Source organism: Helianthus annuus, chromosome 17, assembly GCF_002127325.2.
Source record: "Helianthus annuus cultivar XRQ/B chromosome 17, HanXRQr2.0-SUNRISE, whole genome shotgun sequence".
Taxonomy (NCBI): domain Eukaryota; kingdom Viridiplantae; phylum Streptophyta; class Magnoliopsida; order Asterales; family Asteraceae; genus Helianthus; species Helianthus annuus.
This window is the reverse complement of record NC_035449.2, coordinates 137,673,454-137,689,508: the sequence shown is the minus strand read 5'-3', so window position 1 is coordinate 137,689,508 and position 16,055 is coordinate 137,673,454. Positions and strand designations below refer to the sequence as shown.

Sequence of the window (16,055 nt, the reverse complement as noted above, 5' to 3'; positions counted from 1 at the left end):
GGTTTACACATAAACATTTGGACATTGGTTTTAAACAAGACATTTTGGTTTGTTATTGATAAGTGATTTATGTAACGGGGCTATGTGTTATATGATAAAAGCATGGTGGATACGCCGCTGGTACTTCCTATATATAAGTGCTGTTATTGTATTACACATTGTTGCGTTATCTAAACCACTTTGACAAGGACATGAAACATTTTTACAAGAACATGACATTGTTTTACAAATTTCATTTGTTATACAAATTCACTTTTAATCGGTTATTCGTTTAACCATGCATTGTCCTTTTATTATCATTTGATTTTTACATCGATTTTCACATGATTTTATAAAGGAAAACATTTACAAGGTTCATGACTACATTTTTGTTAAACACTTCTTTCAAATACAAGTCATGAATCCTGCATAAACAAAACCTATGTATCTTACAGGCATTTTTATGCTGAAGTACCTATTTTTACATGTGTTTCAGGTGCTAATGCATGATGATGTTTGTGCTTCACTTAGGCGAACTTGGCCCTTAGTGACTTAAAAGACAGTTAATTATGTTATTTTAGTTTGAACTCAAAGAAAATGTAAACTCTTTATTCAATAATACATAACTTTAATTACCATGGTTGTTGAAACAATAATTCTGTCGCTCCACTCCCTGGCGTTTCCGCCGCGGTTTGTTGTTTTAATACAGCCGGGGTGTGAAAGAAGAGTTGGTATCAGAGCCAATGGTTATAGGGAATTAGGTTATTAGTAATGCTTTGATCTAGACTATAACTTCCTAGGACCCTAACACAAGATTTCTTGTGTTTAGTGTGACACTTTGGGTTTTCCCGAGCAACCTTCTTGTATTAGCCTTTGGTGTACTTATATTATTAAATGAAAGTTTGTGAATTATCTTGACGAGTTATGTGATCCTTGTATTAAGTATGTGAATTATATATATATATATATGTATGTGTATAATAGCGAATCGAGACCACGAACTCGACTCGAGACCACTCTCGGTCTCGAGTAAACAGTAAACGGTTGGGCCGGTTGGGCTGCAACCTCCCTTAGCCCACTCGAAACTCTTGTAGGGTGCACCACCCAAACCGGGTATAAAACCCCTCATCCACCTTCTCCCTTACACTCTCACACACTCTCTCCCTCACCAAAAACCCTAGAACTACAAGACATCCTCTGCTTTCTCTCGGATTCAACCGGCAACAACAAGGAATCTAAGTCAAGCTCATCATCATCACCCGGATACCTCATTTTCTCACCTTCTTCCTTGACTCGGTACCTTTTCATCAACCGGTTAGCATCTTTGACTTTCACTAGGTGTTTATGTGTATAATAGTGCTATTTGCTTTGAATTATTGAAATGATGGATGATATGTGTGAGCTCTTGATATTTGAATATTGAATGATTGATAGTTTAGGATGTTTATGATCATCCGATTTATGTTGTTAGTATAGGTCATAGTGTTTAGAGCAAATGTTACATGATTGATGCTTGTGAAATGCATGTTTGGGTGTGTTGAAGGTTTATTGAATGGCTTCTATGTCCGCGTGAGTAAATCGGTGGATCATAAGGAATGTGTTGGTTGAATAGTCAAATTATGAAAACCCTAAAATGATGAACATATGATGAATATGTGTTGAATGTGTTGGTTGAATAATCAAATTATGAAAACCCTAAAATGATGAACATATGATGAATATGTGTTGAATGTGTTACAAATATTTGAAAAACTTACTGTTTGATCTATTTTGGTTAAGTGCTAGACAAGGGAACATGTTTGTGAAACCTTATTGGATAGTACATAAGGGCATGAAATCAGAATTCTGTTGCATAGTACAATTCGGGCAGATGTATCAGAATCAGCAGGTAAACGACTCGAGACCAATGGTTGCGACTCGAGACCATGGAGCCACAACTCGAGACCGCAACGGTTGCGACTCGAGACCTGGGCCAAGCAACTTCAAAACGGACTTCATGGACTCGAGACCCTCAAGGTCTCGACTCGAGACCACATCGTGACAACTCGAGACGGGACTCGAGATCTCCGGGGTTGCGAGTCATGCCTGCACCACTCGAGACCAACCATTACAAGCCGAGACCTCCTGGTTGCGACTCGAGACCGCATGTTCTCGAATCGAGCCCACCTTGTCTCGACTGGGCTGTTCACTTTAGTTATTGGGCCATAACGTGATTTGTTTGGGCTGCCTGTTTAACTGAACTATGTGTTAGTTGATACTGTTGACTGATCCAATAGTAGAACAGGCCCAATAACTCTGCAAGTAACTGTATGCATGCTATGTGTTAGATTATGTGTAAAGTATACGTGACATTCTCTGTACCCAAACCTAACCTATACTGGTAACCATGTTAGGACGTGGTGACCAGCGTGTTTGACAAGTAACCTAATCTGCCGAGCAACCCAAGGTGAGTTCACACACTAAAAGCATGCGTCCCAAGGAGGGACACGGACAAACTGCCAACTTTGGGAAAAATACTTTTGAAATATCATTTCCGGGGGAAATCCGAATGGGTATTTACTATCTCCGGGGGAGATACGTTTGGATAATATTTATAAATCACAACTAGCCAAGCTAAACGAAACTCTATCACCTTAAGTCCCTGCTTACAGTACCGATTAATCGCTGGGGGCGAACGGGTTATTAGTTGATAGCGCTATTAGGTTTGACAACCTCATACCGTGACCGGGGGAGATCAGGCGTGAACTAGTAGACCTTGCATCTTGGTCAATGACGATAGACATTGACTCGGGGCACAACAACTTTCCGTCAACAGTTTCGCTATCTACAGTTTAGTGAGCTTACAGATGGGGTAGCTCCCCACAACGTGATTATAAATGCTTTATCTAAACAACTTACGTTTTCAAAAATTAAAACTTGACACCTCGTGGACTCACCAACATTATGTTGATACCCTACTGCATGCTTTGCAGGTACCCAGTGATTCAGGAGCTTGCAGCTTGCGGATGTGTAGTGGTCGTCTAACCCGTGTGTTGGGTTTTTAACCAACTTGAACTAAGAATCTTGTTTTAAACTATTTTGTCTATGCTTCCGCTACTTACCTGAACTGTTACTTCAACTTGAATACTTTTGAACTTTGATTATGATATTTGCCAACCTTGTGGTTGGTGAGTATTACTTATGTTACTAATTAAATTGCTCAGTATAATTGGTGGCTGGATCCTGGTCAGTCACGCCTCCAAGCGGTGGTGTTCCGCATGTGGATTTTGGGGGTGTGACATTTAGATCTTAAAACAATACACATCACCTATCCTTAGGTGATAGCCACAACGAGAACACAATAACAAATCCGCTTCAAAAAGTAATCATCTATCCTTGGATGATTGATTATAAGGTTTTGAACCCTTCCAGTTTGATTTATTTTTGGCTTTGTGCCTTCTGAGTTTTCAAAATCTCGTCAAAGTTTGGGTCTAAATAATGTGAACACGTGCAAACTGGAAGAGTGAATGCCTGTACCCTGAGTTTTCTGTCTAAGGCTAGAGTGTTCGTACAAATCCGCAGTATCGGACCAGTCACTCTTACTTGGGAACTCTTGGGGTGAGTGTTCACTTATAGGCGAGCATGTCTTCGCGATACATTATTATGATCCATTTACTTTGATTTGTCACTGTGTGTCGACTGTTTGTTACGAGGTAATGAACAAATGACCACCATCCTTTCATTTTGTTGATATTTATGATATCTCATTTTTCATCACATCATCTCACTCGTTTTCTCTCATGTTTCCTCTTTTAGAATGCCTCCTCGACGTAACGTTCAACAACCTGATGCCGAACTGGCAGCTATTATAGCACAGCAGATGGCTGCTATGCTACCTGATCTCATCACTCAAATAAACCAAGCCAACAATAACAATGTTAACGCACCTGCTCCGTGCAACTTTAAACAGTTTAACTCGGCTAAACCGCTAAAGTTTAGTGGTTCTGAAGGGGCAACTGGGCTCCTACAGTGGTTTGAGAGTCTTGAGAGCACCTTTCGCCATGTTCAGTATCCTAACAACCGTAAGGTCGAGTTTGCTTCGAGTGTATTCCAAAAGAGAGCTCTTACCTGGTGGAATGGGGTAATGAGAGATAGAGGTGCTGATGTTGCTTTGGGTCAGACATGGGAGGAACTTAGAGCTCTCATGATGAGAGAATTTTGTCCTCGTCACGAGCATAGGGCACTTGAAAATGAGTTCCATGACTTGAAGCAAGACAGTGGTGAACACCGGGCTTATACAGACAGATACGAGCAGTTAAGCTTGCTCTATCCTACTATGGTCATGCCTTTGGATAAGGCTATTGAGAAGTACGTAGACGGTTTTCCAGATCCTATTCAGGATATTTTCACTGGAAGCAACCCTACAACCGTCCGACAGGCCATTGAGCTAGCTGCAACCCTTACTGAATCACAAGTCAAAAAGGGTAAACTCCACAGGAAAGGTGACAAGAAACAGAAACAGTCTGATAGCACCACTGAGAAAAAGGGCAAGAAGGCTGCTGAGTCTTCCAAGAAATCTAGGAAGCGTAAGGCTTCCAAGAACTTCGCTGTTACTACTCAGACTAATCAGGCAGCCCAGAATCAGCCTGCACAACCTGCTGCCAAGAGGCAGTATGCTGGGAATGCACCTCTGTGCAACAGATGTAACAGCCATCACCAGCCACAGTTGCAATTCCACATCTGCACAAATTGTGGCAAATCTGGTCATCTTGCGAATACCTGCCGTTTTGCTCCGAACCAAAATCAGGCAGTTCAAAACCAAGTAGCACAAAACCCTGCCCAAAATCCTGCACGACCTCACTATCCGCCTGGTTCATGTTTCAACTGTGGGGATCTGACCCACTACAGGAACAACTGCCGAAGGTTGGCAAACGCAAATCAGGCACCGGCTCGTGGTAGATCTTTTAATCTTAATGCAAATGAGGCACGCGCAGATAACGAAGTGGTGAATGGTACATTCCTTGTTAACAACCATCATGCTTCTGTTCTATTTGATTTGGGTGCCGATAAAAGTTTTGTGTCCTTAGCATTTGAGCCTTTGCTTTCGATGACTAGAACAAAACTAGGAAAGCCCTTGACAGTAGAAGTAGCTAGTGGTGAACCTGTTGTACTCGACTCTGTTCTTCGAAATTGCCAGTTGAACCTTAACAACCATCTTTTCCCTATTGACCTCACACTGATGCAACTCGGGAGCTTTAATGTAATAGTGGGAATGGATTGGTTAGCCAAATACCATGCTGAGGTGGTTTGTTTTGAGAAGATTGTCCGTATACCGCTTTCGACTGGTAAGATCTTAGAAGTTCGTGGGGAGAAACCCGTTAAACTCATGTCTTGGATGCAAGCCCAAAAATACCTACGAAAGAAATATGTTGCTTTCTTGGCACATGTCGTAGAGGAGAAAGGTAAGGGTAAGACTATCCAAGATATCCCTGTTGTTCGGGATTATCCTGAGGTATTTCCTGAAGAATTACCTGGTTTACCCCCTGTACGCCAAGTTAAGTTTCGTATCGATCTTGTGCCTAGTGCAAATCCTGTTGCTAAGTCACCTTATCGTCTTGCACCGTCTGAGATGCAAGAGTTATCTAAGCAGCTTCAGGAGCTTTCTGATAAAGGATTCATCCGTCCGAGCTTTTCACCTTGGGGTGCTCCTATCCTATTTGTGAAAAAGAAAGTTGGATCATTTAGGATGTGTATCGATTATCATGAGCTTAACAAGCTTACCATCAAGAATCAATATCCCCTACATCGCATTGATGATCTCTTTGATCAGCTACAGGGTGCTACTTGCTTTTCAAAGATTGATCTTCGTTCTGGGCATCATGAACTTCGAGTTCTCGAAGAAGATATTCCCAAGACAACTTTTCGTACCAGATATGGTCATTATGAGTTTACTGTTATGCCCTTCGGTTTAACAAATGCTCCTGCTGTTTTCATGGACTTGATGAATAGGGTTTGTAAGCCTTATTTGGACAAGTTCATCATCGTTTTCATTGATGATATTCTGATCTATTCTAAGACTCGAGCTGATCATGAGCAACATCTCTGTATTACAATGGAGCTCCTAAAGAAAGAACAGCTTTTCGCCAAATTCTCCAGGTGCGAATTCTGGCTTAAGGAAGTTCAATTTTTTGGGCACATCGTCAATGAACAAGGTATTCATGTAGATCCCGCCAAAATCAGTGCGATTAAGGATTGGGATACACCTACTACTCCTACCGAGGTTCGTTCTTTTCTTGGTCTAGCGGGTTATTACCGCCATTTCATTGAAAACTTCTCCAAAATTGCAGTTCCTCTCACAGCTTTAACTCAGAAGAACAAACCTTTTGAGTGGGGATCCAAACAGGAAGAAGCTTTCTAGTCCTTGAAACAGAAACTCTGCGATGCAACTATTTTATCTTTACCTGAGGGCAACGATGATTTTGTGGTGTACTGTGGTGTATCTAATTTAGGCCTTGGCTGCGTTCTTATGCAAAGAAACAAAGTCATAGCTTATGCATCAAGACAGCTGAAGGTACACGAGAAAAAATACACCACTCATGATCTTGAGTTCGGTGCAGTAGTATTTGCTCTCAAAATCTGGAGACACCACCTTTACGGTACAAAGTGTGTAGTGTTCACTGACCAAAGATTCTCCAGCATATCTTCAATGAGAAAGAACTAAACATGAGGCAACGATGTTGGGTTGAACTCCTAAATGATTACGATTGCGAAATTCGCTACCATCCTGGTAAGGCGAATGTCGTGGCTGACGCATTGAGTTGTAAGGAACGTGTCAAGCTTCACTGTGTTCAGGTTCGATCTGTCATTCAAACCCGCATAATTTAGGCTCAAAATACTTGTGTTACACAAGACTTAATGGGTAAAGAGTTACCGTGTCACATTAAACCTGACCTGGAACTGAAAGACTTTGGGATATTCTATTTCATGGGTCGTTTGTGGGTCCCAAATATAGACAATCTTCACACCTTGCTAATGGATGAAGCTCACAAGTCTCGTTATTCTATTCATCCTGGTGCAGACAAAATGTATAAGGATTTTCGAACCCAGTACTGGTGGCCAGGTATAAAGAAAGACATTGCCTTATATGTTTCCAAATGCCTTACTTGTCTTAAGGTTAAGGCAGAACATCAACATCCCTCTGGATTATTGGAGCAGCCAGAGATACCAGTTTGGAAATGGGAAAACATCTCTATGGATCTCATTACTAAGCTGCCTCACACTAAAAAAGGTCATGACGCCATTTGGGTTGTTGTTGATCGTCTTACAAAGTCAGCACATTTCTTGCCGATCCGTGAGGATTTATCTGCTGACAAGCTTGCCCAGATAGACGTTGATAAGATTGTATCTCGACATGGTATTCCTTCGAACATTATATCTGACAGAGATGCTCGATTCTCGTCTCGCTTTTAGAGAACCATGTAATCTGCCATGGGTACCCAACTTAATTTAAGCACAGCGTATCATCCGCAAACGGATGGTCAATCTGAGAGAACAATCCAGACACTGGAGGATATGCTTAGAGCTTGTGTGATTGATTTTGGTGGTAGTTGGGATTCGCATCTACCATTGATCGAATTCTCCTACAACAATAGTTATCACTATAGCATTAATATGGCTCCGTTCGAAGCTTTATATGGTCGAAAATGTCGTTCACCGGTCTGCTGGAATGAGATAGGTGAAGCTTAGCTTAATGGACCCGAACTCATTCTAGAGACTACAGATAAGGTCAAGAAGATTCGCGATAACCTACAGACAGCTAGAAGCCGTCAAAAGAATTACGCGGATCGACGACACAAGCCCTTAAAATTTCAAGTCGGTGATCACGTCCTACTCAAGGTATCTCCTTGGAAAGGTGTGATTAGATTTGGAAAGAAAGGAAAACTTGCACCACGCTATGTTGGACCATTCAAGATCATTGAAAGAATCGGAAAAGTAGCCTACAGACTTGAGCTACCTCCTGAACTTGGAAATGTTCATCCAACATTCCACGTGTCCAATCTCTAAAAGTGTTTAGCTTATGAGAACCTCCACATACCACTTGATGAAATTCGTGTTGATAAGACGATGCACTTAGTTGACAAACCTGTGGAAATCATGGACCGTGAAGTCAAAAAGCTCAAACACAAGCGCATACCTATTGTCAAAGTTCGCTGGGAATCTAAATGTGGCCCAGAATTTACTTAGGAGCATGAAGATCAGATGAATGCGAAATATCCACATCTATTCTCACAAGTTTCCTCCAAATAAATTTTGGGACGAAATTTCCTAAAGTAGGGGAGCATGTGACATCTGTGCTTGTGTAATCATTTTACAAACTCTGAACAATTCAATATTAATAAAACAGTGTGTTTTGATCCCAACATTTGTTATTTATGTTTGACATTATGCACGTTTTGATTTTTGATTGATTTTAAACTCAATATCGCTTTCTGGAAAGTTATACGCAAACTGATGCGTAAACGCGATCAGTTTAACACGACAAACACCCCAGAACAATAACATAAGCTTAACATACCTTAAATAACCTTTACATAACTTAGAAATAAGTTTTGCAGGCTTTGGTATGGCAAAAACAAGTTTATTCGCTCACAGGGACTATTTGCGTCAACTTGCAAAAGTCTGCCGTTTCGTAAGGCGACGTACAGTCTGGAACTTTTCCATAAGCTAAACATACCATATATAACCTAAACATGGCTTAGAAATAAGATTTGATAGGTTTGGTGTGCGAAAACATGCTTATATGATCTTACAGGGACTAAAAGTGTCAAAAACGGCGTAAGTTTGCATTTTCGCGCATATCTTACGTTCTGACCACATATAGACATCCAAAATTTTTGTACACACTAAAATATTTTTATTTTTGGGGATCGGCATACAAAAACACCGTTCGTCGCTTAATTTGGACCGTTTTCGCGTCCGTTCGAGTTTCGTCGTAATTTGACAAATAACGCGACCGTACGACCAAACGAGCCGACATCCGAGAGTTTTCTAGGCATATTTTGAGTCCTCTATACTTTGACCACCTTGTAGGGCCTTGAAAATGGCTTAACGGGTGTTAAAAGTGCTAGAAATGAGCTCATACACATGCAGGGACTAAAGCTATCAAAACTGAAACTGTTGCTGATCTGCTGATTTCACACGGGCCGCATAAGCCCTATCTAAATCTTACGCGGGCCTCCTGAAAATGCCCAGTTCTAGAAACTTGTTTTTCAGCAACTGTTTGATAGATTAGGGGCTGTTAATGTAAAATCTTTGTGCATTAACCAAGTTAACACCTCTCCTAGGCTTCTAACCTGCATCAAACACATGTATGGCTAGGATTTTATGCTTGGAAGTTACACAAACACTTGTCTTGATCTTGTTTTTCATCAACTACTATAAATAGCAAGCCATTTCATTCATTTCAATTCACCCTTGATCTGATTTTCTCTAAGTTGAAGTCATTTACTTCATACCTGAGATTATTAGATCAAGTTCTCCCTAGCAAGGACCCTTTGTAAGCTTCCTTCGTTCTTTTATCGCTTTCCTAGCGTAAAAGTCAAACAGTGTTTGACTTTCAGCTTTGACCAGTCAATGGTCATCGCAAAGTTCGTTTGAACTTTGCAACGTTATTGTAATCACGATGGTTATAATCCTTAGCGATTATACCTACTGATTACCACGTTAACTAGGCGTAGTGACGAGTCAAAGTTTCGGTCAAAATGCGTTTTAGCACGCATTTTGCAACGGAACAACTTTTAGGTATCAAAACATTTTGTTTTGATACCAAATCAGTTTTCTAAGTAGGTTAAACATGTTTTGACATGTTTAACTCATCACTATTAGTTTAGTGCTTGTTTAGGGTCGTAGGTTAAGCGGTCTAAACAACCGCTTAGACTTTCGAACCCGACCCGTTTGGTCGATCATTAGGATCCGACAAAGCTTGGTTGTTAGCAAACTAGATGTTTTCGGGGAAAACACTAGACTTCAACCGAAGAGAATTTTGAGATTTAAGTCCAAAATTCTCGAAGCCAAAATTTTTAAATAAACATGGAAAAATTTTATCATGTATGAAAACCATTGCGTGTTTATGTGCATACGTGATTTTCTGTTTATTTGGGCCTTATGTGTTATTATTCATTTAACCACACACTTACTTGTACGGTTATATATGTGTCACAGATGTCGCACGAGCACGAGGTCATCGAGATCCATGACTCAGGTAGCGAGCCAGATTTCGAGACTTCACCCAGATCCATTTTACCAGAGATACCTATCACGACTCCACAGATGGTTAGTATTGCCGAGTTTGCTTCGTCATTCCACGTCGACCCTGCTGCTTTTGCCAGCAAGGTAGACCCCCGATACACTTTCACTAGCAACGGGTGGATAAATGATGACGATGATGTTCCTCTCTCAATTCATGAGACGGGACAATCATCTGGCACTGTACCAGTTGTCGATGACGTGATTAGAGGTGTCCCTATTATCGGAGGATCTCTCAGTATCACACCAGTGGTGGACGCTACTATTGTTACGGCTCGACCATTAGAGCCGTCAGTCGTCCCACCTACTGCTGTGATCGAGCCTGTTGCTGAGATCCCTCCACCTGTTTCTTCTGAGTCATCTATACCTGTCATTGAGTCACGCGCTCCTACTACACCTCTTTTGGTTTATTGTTGTTGTAGGAAGAGGACTATGCCTGCTGGGGAGATCGCACCTACGTCACATGCTGAGACGGCATCTGCTTCCAAGAAGCAGAAAGGGGTTTGGATAGACCGATGTTGCCACTGTGATCGACAGTTTGCCACTCTGCGCGGAGACCTGGATTCAGCCAAGGGTAAGATGAAGGACCTCGAGGGACAAATGGATTGGTACGATGAGTTGAAGGATTTAGATAACAGTGCGATGGACCAAACGCACTGGAGGATAGTGGATCTGGAGGAGCTTGTCAGGAAGATGCTAGATTTCTTGGGTTTGAAGCGTTGATGCTTGTTGTTGTTTGTTTGTTTGTTTTTGTTGGTTGTTATGTTAGACACTTTTGATACTCTCTATTTGGGGCCTGCGTGCCAGTTATATTTTTGGGATATTATGTGGAAATTTTGTTTGAACTTGTTTTGGGTGTCGACGTAGACATGCCAAAGGTGGTCAGTTTGTACTAGAAACAAGTTTGTTAATTTCTATGATAATATCAGTTGAATTACTTTTGGTTAAATTTTTTTTTTCCTGATTAATATGTGGATATTATACATGCGCAATGTTTGGTCCACTAGCATTTAATGATTGAATTATTTTTGGTTATCGTCTTATGTGATTATTATTGTTGTAATAACAAAAACGATGAAATGCCGTGAAAAGTAAGATAGGGTTCTTGACTACCTACCACACGGGAAGAGTTGGCACAACTCATAGCCCAACACGTTAATACTGCCATGGAACAACATAATGCTAACCAAAATGATGGCCAGGGACATGGACGTGGTGCTCATGGGCGTGGTTTTGGTGGGGCACAGATTGGAAACCCTCCAAGTAAAATATGATCGGAAAGTTTTAGTAGTTCATGTGTTATGATGTAATCGGAACGTATTCCTGTTTTTCATTAACTTTATGAACAGTGCACAGATGTACTTATAAAACATTCCAGGGCTGTAACCCACGATCATTTACCGGTGCTGAAGGACCCTTAGAGATCACTAGGTGGATTGAGAAGATGGAATCCGTCATGGCAATCAGTGGTTGTGCTGCTGATCAACGGGTTAGGTATGCTTCTTGCTCTTTTCTTGATGAAGCACTATCCTGGTGGAACTCGCAAGTTCAAATCTTGGGTGAAGACGCTGCCTATGGTCTAACCTGGAATGAACTTAACGAAATGCTCCTGAAGGAGTATTGCCCGCGCAGCGAGATACAGAAAATCGAGACCGACTTCTGGAACCTAACCGTGGAAGGTCTGAACATCAGAGCTTACACTTCTCATTTTAACGATTTGGCAAGGTTAGTTCCACGAATGGTTACTCCTGAGTATGTAAAGGTAGAGAGGTATATCTGGGGGCTGTCGCCACGGATTCGCAGCATGGTTACATCAGCGAAACCCACTACCTACCTAGAGGCTACTACTTTGGCGAAGTCATTAGCGGATGAAGCTGCTCGTTAAGGTGGTCTTGACAAGAAGGAGGAATCCGGGAAGTCATCGGGCAAGGCCAAAGCAGATGTGAAATCTGAATGGTTGGGGCGTTCTGAGTCTAAGTCAGGAGATTCGAAGAAGCTCAAGTCCGAGAGCTCGAGGAAGGAAACCGATGAGAAGCGTGACAGAAAACGCTGTTTGGGGAAGGCGTATGTTGCCAGTTCTAGCAGTTCTAGAAGGGATAATGCCAGGGATGGCAGGAGTGGTTCTGAGAAGAAGACTCATGAGGATGAGCAGAAAAAGTGTGCCAGATGTGGCCGAACTGGGCATGTTACCCGCGAGTGCTATGCTAAAAGTACTTCGGAGGGAGCGAAGCTAGAGGGATGCTTCCAGTGCGGTGAACATGGACATTTCAGGAGGGATTGTCCTAAAGCAAAGGGTCAGAATGCCAGGGGTAGAGCGTTCGAGCTAAACACTGGAAAGGCACGTGACGATCCTACTGTTGTTACCAGTATGTTTTTTATCAATAACCATTCTGCGTTCGTACTCTTTGATACTGGAGCTGACTTTAGTTTTGTTTCGAAAAACTTTGAACCATTTTTGTGTTCTCCAACAAGTAAGCTAAGTAAAAAGTACTCGATAGAACTAGCAAATGGTATACTGATAGAGACTAACGAGGTCGTTCGCGGTTGTAGTATTCAGTTAGATGATCATAGTTTTAGTATCGACTTGTTACCAGTGGAGCTGGGGAGTTTTGATGTTGTTGTGGGGATGTATTGGCTATCCAAGAACAAAGCTGAGATTATTTGCTCGGAGAAGCAAGTGAGGATACCTCGTCCAGATGGTGGTGAAGCGATAGTCGTTCACGGAGACCGATCGAGTCAAGTGTCGAGTGTCGTCAGTGGTATGAAGATGCTCAAGTTGTTGCGAAAGGGTTATCCTGCGTTCTTAGTTAACGTGGTGGATACGAAGGCCGAAGGTAGGAAGATCGAAGATATTCCTATTGTTCGTGATTATCCAGAAGTTTTTCCTGAAGACTTACCTGGAATGCCCCCTGTAAGACAGATCGAGTTTAGAATTGATCTTGTACCCGGTGCTGCACCGATTGCAAAATCTCCTTATAGATTAGCGCCGTCAGAGATGAAAGAATTGTCGAATCAGCTTCAAGAGCTACTAGACATAGGTTTCATATGACCGAGCTTTTCGCCTTGGGGTGCACCTGTTTTGTTTGTGAAGAAGAAGGATGGATCCTTCAGGATGTGTATTGATTATAGAGAACTCAACAAGTTGACTATCAAGAATCGGTACCCTTTACCGAGGATTGACGATTTGTTTGATCAGCTACAGGGATCTAGTTACTACTCGAAGATTGACCTGCGTTCAGGATATCATCAGTTGAAGGTTGCTGACGAAGATATTCCAAAGACTGCTTTTCGAACACGATATGGCCATTACGAGTTTTTAGTAATGCCTTTTGGCTTAACTAATGCGCCAGCAGTGTTTATGGATCTCATGAACAGGGTATGCAAACCTTAATTGGATAAATTCGTGATAGTATTCATCGACGATATACTTATCTATTCGCAAACCAAAGAAGATCATGAGTATCATTTGAAGTTGATTTTGGAGTTGCTGAAGGAAGAAAAGTTGTATGCCAAGTTCTCTAAATGTGAATTCTAGATTCGGGGAGTTCATTTTCTCAGGCATATCATAAATGAGAAATGTATACACGTGGATCCGTCGAAGATTGAGGCAATCAAGAATTGGGAAGCGCCAAAGACTCCGTCAGAGGTGCGACAATTCTTAGGACTTGCTGGGTACTACCGGAGATTCATTGGGAATTTATCCATGTTAGCGCAGCCGTTGACGCTATTAACCTAGAAGGAAAGGAAGTTTGATTGGATGGAAAAGCAGGAGGAAGCTTTTCGGATGTTGAAGGAAAAGTTGTGTAGTGCCCCTAATCTTTCCCTTCCTGAGGGAAGTGATGATTTCATTGTATATTGTGATGCGTCACGTTTGGGCCTTGGATGCGTGCTTATGCAGAGGGACAAAGTGATAGCCTATGCATCCAGACAAGTGAAAGTGCACGAGAAGAACTACACGACACATGATTTGGAGCTGGGAGTTGTTGTATTTTCCTTAAAGATCTGGAGGCATTATTTGTATGGCACGAAGTATACGATATACACTAACCATAAGAGCCTCCAGCATATCTTTGATCAGAAGGAGCTCAACATGCGACAACGGCGCTGGGTAGAGTTACTCAACGACTACGAGTGAGATATTCATTATCACCCTGGAAAAGCAAACGTTGTTGCGGATGCGCTCAGCAGGAAAGAGTGGGAGAAGCCTCTACGTGTGCGCGCTTTGGGCTTAACCATACAGACAAGTTTGACTAATCAAATTCGCAATGCGCAACGGGAAGCTTTGAAGGATGAGAACCTGAGAAGAGAAGGTTTGAGAGGTTTAGAATGCGATGATACCAAAAGCGGATGAAGTAATGTACTTCATGAACCGGATTTGGGTTCCGCTTAGAGTTAACCTACGTGAACTGGTTATGAACGAAGCTCATAAATCCAGATATTCCATTCACCCAGGTTCTACCAAGATGTATCAGGATATCAAGGAGTTTTACTGGTGGCCGAATATGAAGAGAGACATTGTGGTCTATGTGGGTAAATGTCTGACGTGCTCTAAGGTTAAGGCTGAACATCAGAAGCCGTCTGGGCTTCTGCAGCAACCAGAGATTCCTAAGTGGAAATGGGAACATCTTACGATGGACTTTATCACCATGTTACCCTGTACATCGCGGGGATATGATACGTTATGGGTAATTGTGGATCGATTAACAAAGTCTGCTCATTTCTTGGAGCTTAAGGAAACAAACAATATGGAGAAGATATCGCAGTTGTACCTTAACGGGATTATAGCCCGTCATGGAGTACCGGTGTCAATTATCTCAGATAGAGACAGACGGTTTGACTCCAGGTTTTGGCGATCCCTTCAAGAGTCGTTGGGATCTCGTTTGGACATGAGTATTGCGTATCATCCTTAAACGGATGGTCAGAGTGAAAGAACCATTTAGACTTTGGAGGGTACGCTGAGAGCGTGTGCGATTGATTTCGGTGGAAATTGGGATTCTCACTTGCCGTTGGCAGAGTTTTCTTACAACAATAGTTACCACGTTAGTATCAAGGCCGCTCCGTTTGAAGCCTTGTATGGAAGGAAGTGTCGATCGCCACTTTGTTGGGCTGAAGTCGGCGAAAAAAATTTGACCGGACCCGAGCTTATCAAGGAAACTACGGACAAAGTTGTCTAGATTAAGGGGAGGTTGAAAGCTACCGCGGATCGATATAAGAGTTATGCGGATAACCGGAGGAAACTATTGGAGTTTCAGGTCGGTGATTGGGTTATGTTGAAGGTATCGCCTTGGAAGGGCATTGTGAGGTTTGGAAAAGTGGGAAAGCTGAGCCCGCGTTATATAGGTCATTTCGAAATCGCATCTCGAGTTGGATCAGTCGTATATAGGCTTAAGCTACCACAAGAATTGAGTGGAGTTCATGACGTGTTTCATGTTTCCAACTTGAAAAAGTGTCTGTCTGATGAGACACTGATTATACCCCCAGGTGAGTTTCGAGTGGATGATAAACTGAGATTTATCAAAGAACCAGTGGAGGTTCTGGATTGGAAAATTCAGAAGCTTAGGAGGAGTAGGATTAAGTTGGTCAAGGTTCGCTGGGATTCTAAACGTGGACCCGAGTTCACTTGGAAACGACATGACCAGATGCAATAGAAATATCCTCATCTCCTCCCACCGAGTGCGAAAACCAAACCTGTAGAGTAGAATTTCGCGGGGGGGGGGGGGGGGGGGGACGAAATTCCCTAAGCAGGGGGAGACTGTGACACCTGGCTTTTCAGACCGTACCGTACAATTGTA

The 16,055-nt window shown here is 42.2% G+C and overlaps 1 protein-coding gene across 1 annotated transcript; it reads left to right on the top strand.

The window, feature by feature from the left end:
• The first annotated feature begins 11,429 nt into the window (after positions 1-11,429).
• Positions 11,430-13,312, top strand: LOC110924623. The gene is made up of 3 exons (XM_022168615.1): positions 11,430-11,526; positions 11,613-12,070; positions 12,167-13,312. The coding sequence occupies exons 1-3, from the start codon at positions 11,430-11,432 to the stop codon at positions 13,310-13,312; spliced, it is 1,701 nt and encodes a 566-aa protein (XP_022024307.1).
• The last annotated feature ends 2,743 nt before the right edge of the window (positions 13,313-16,055 follow it).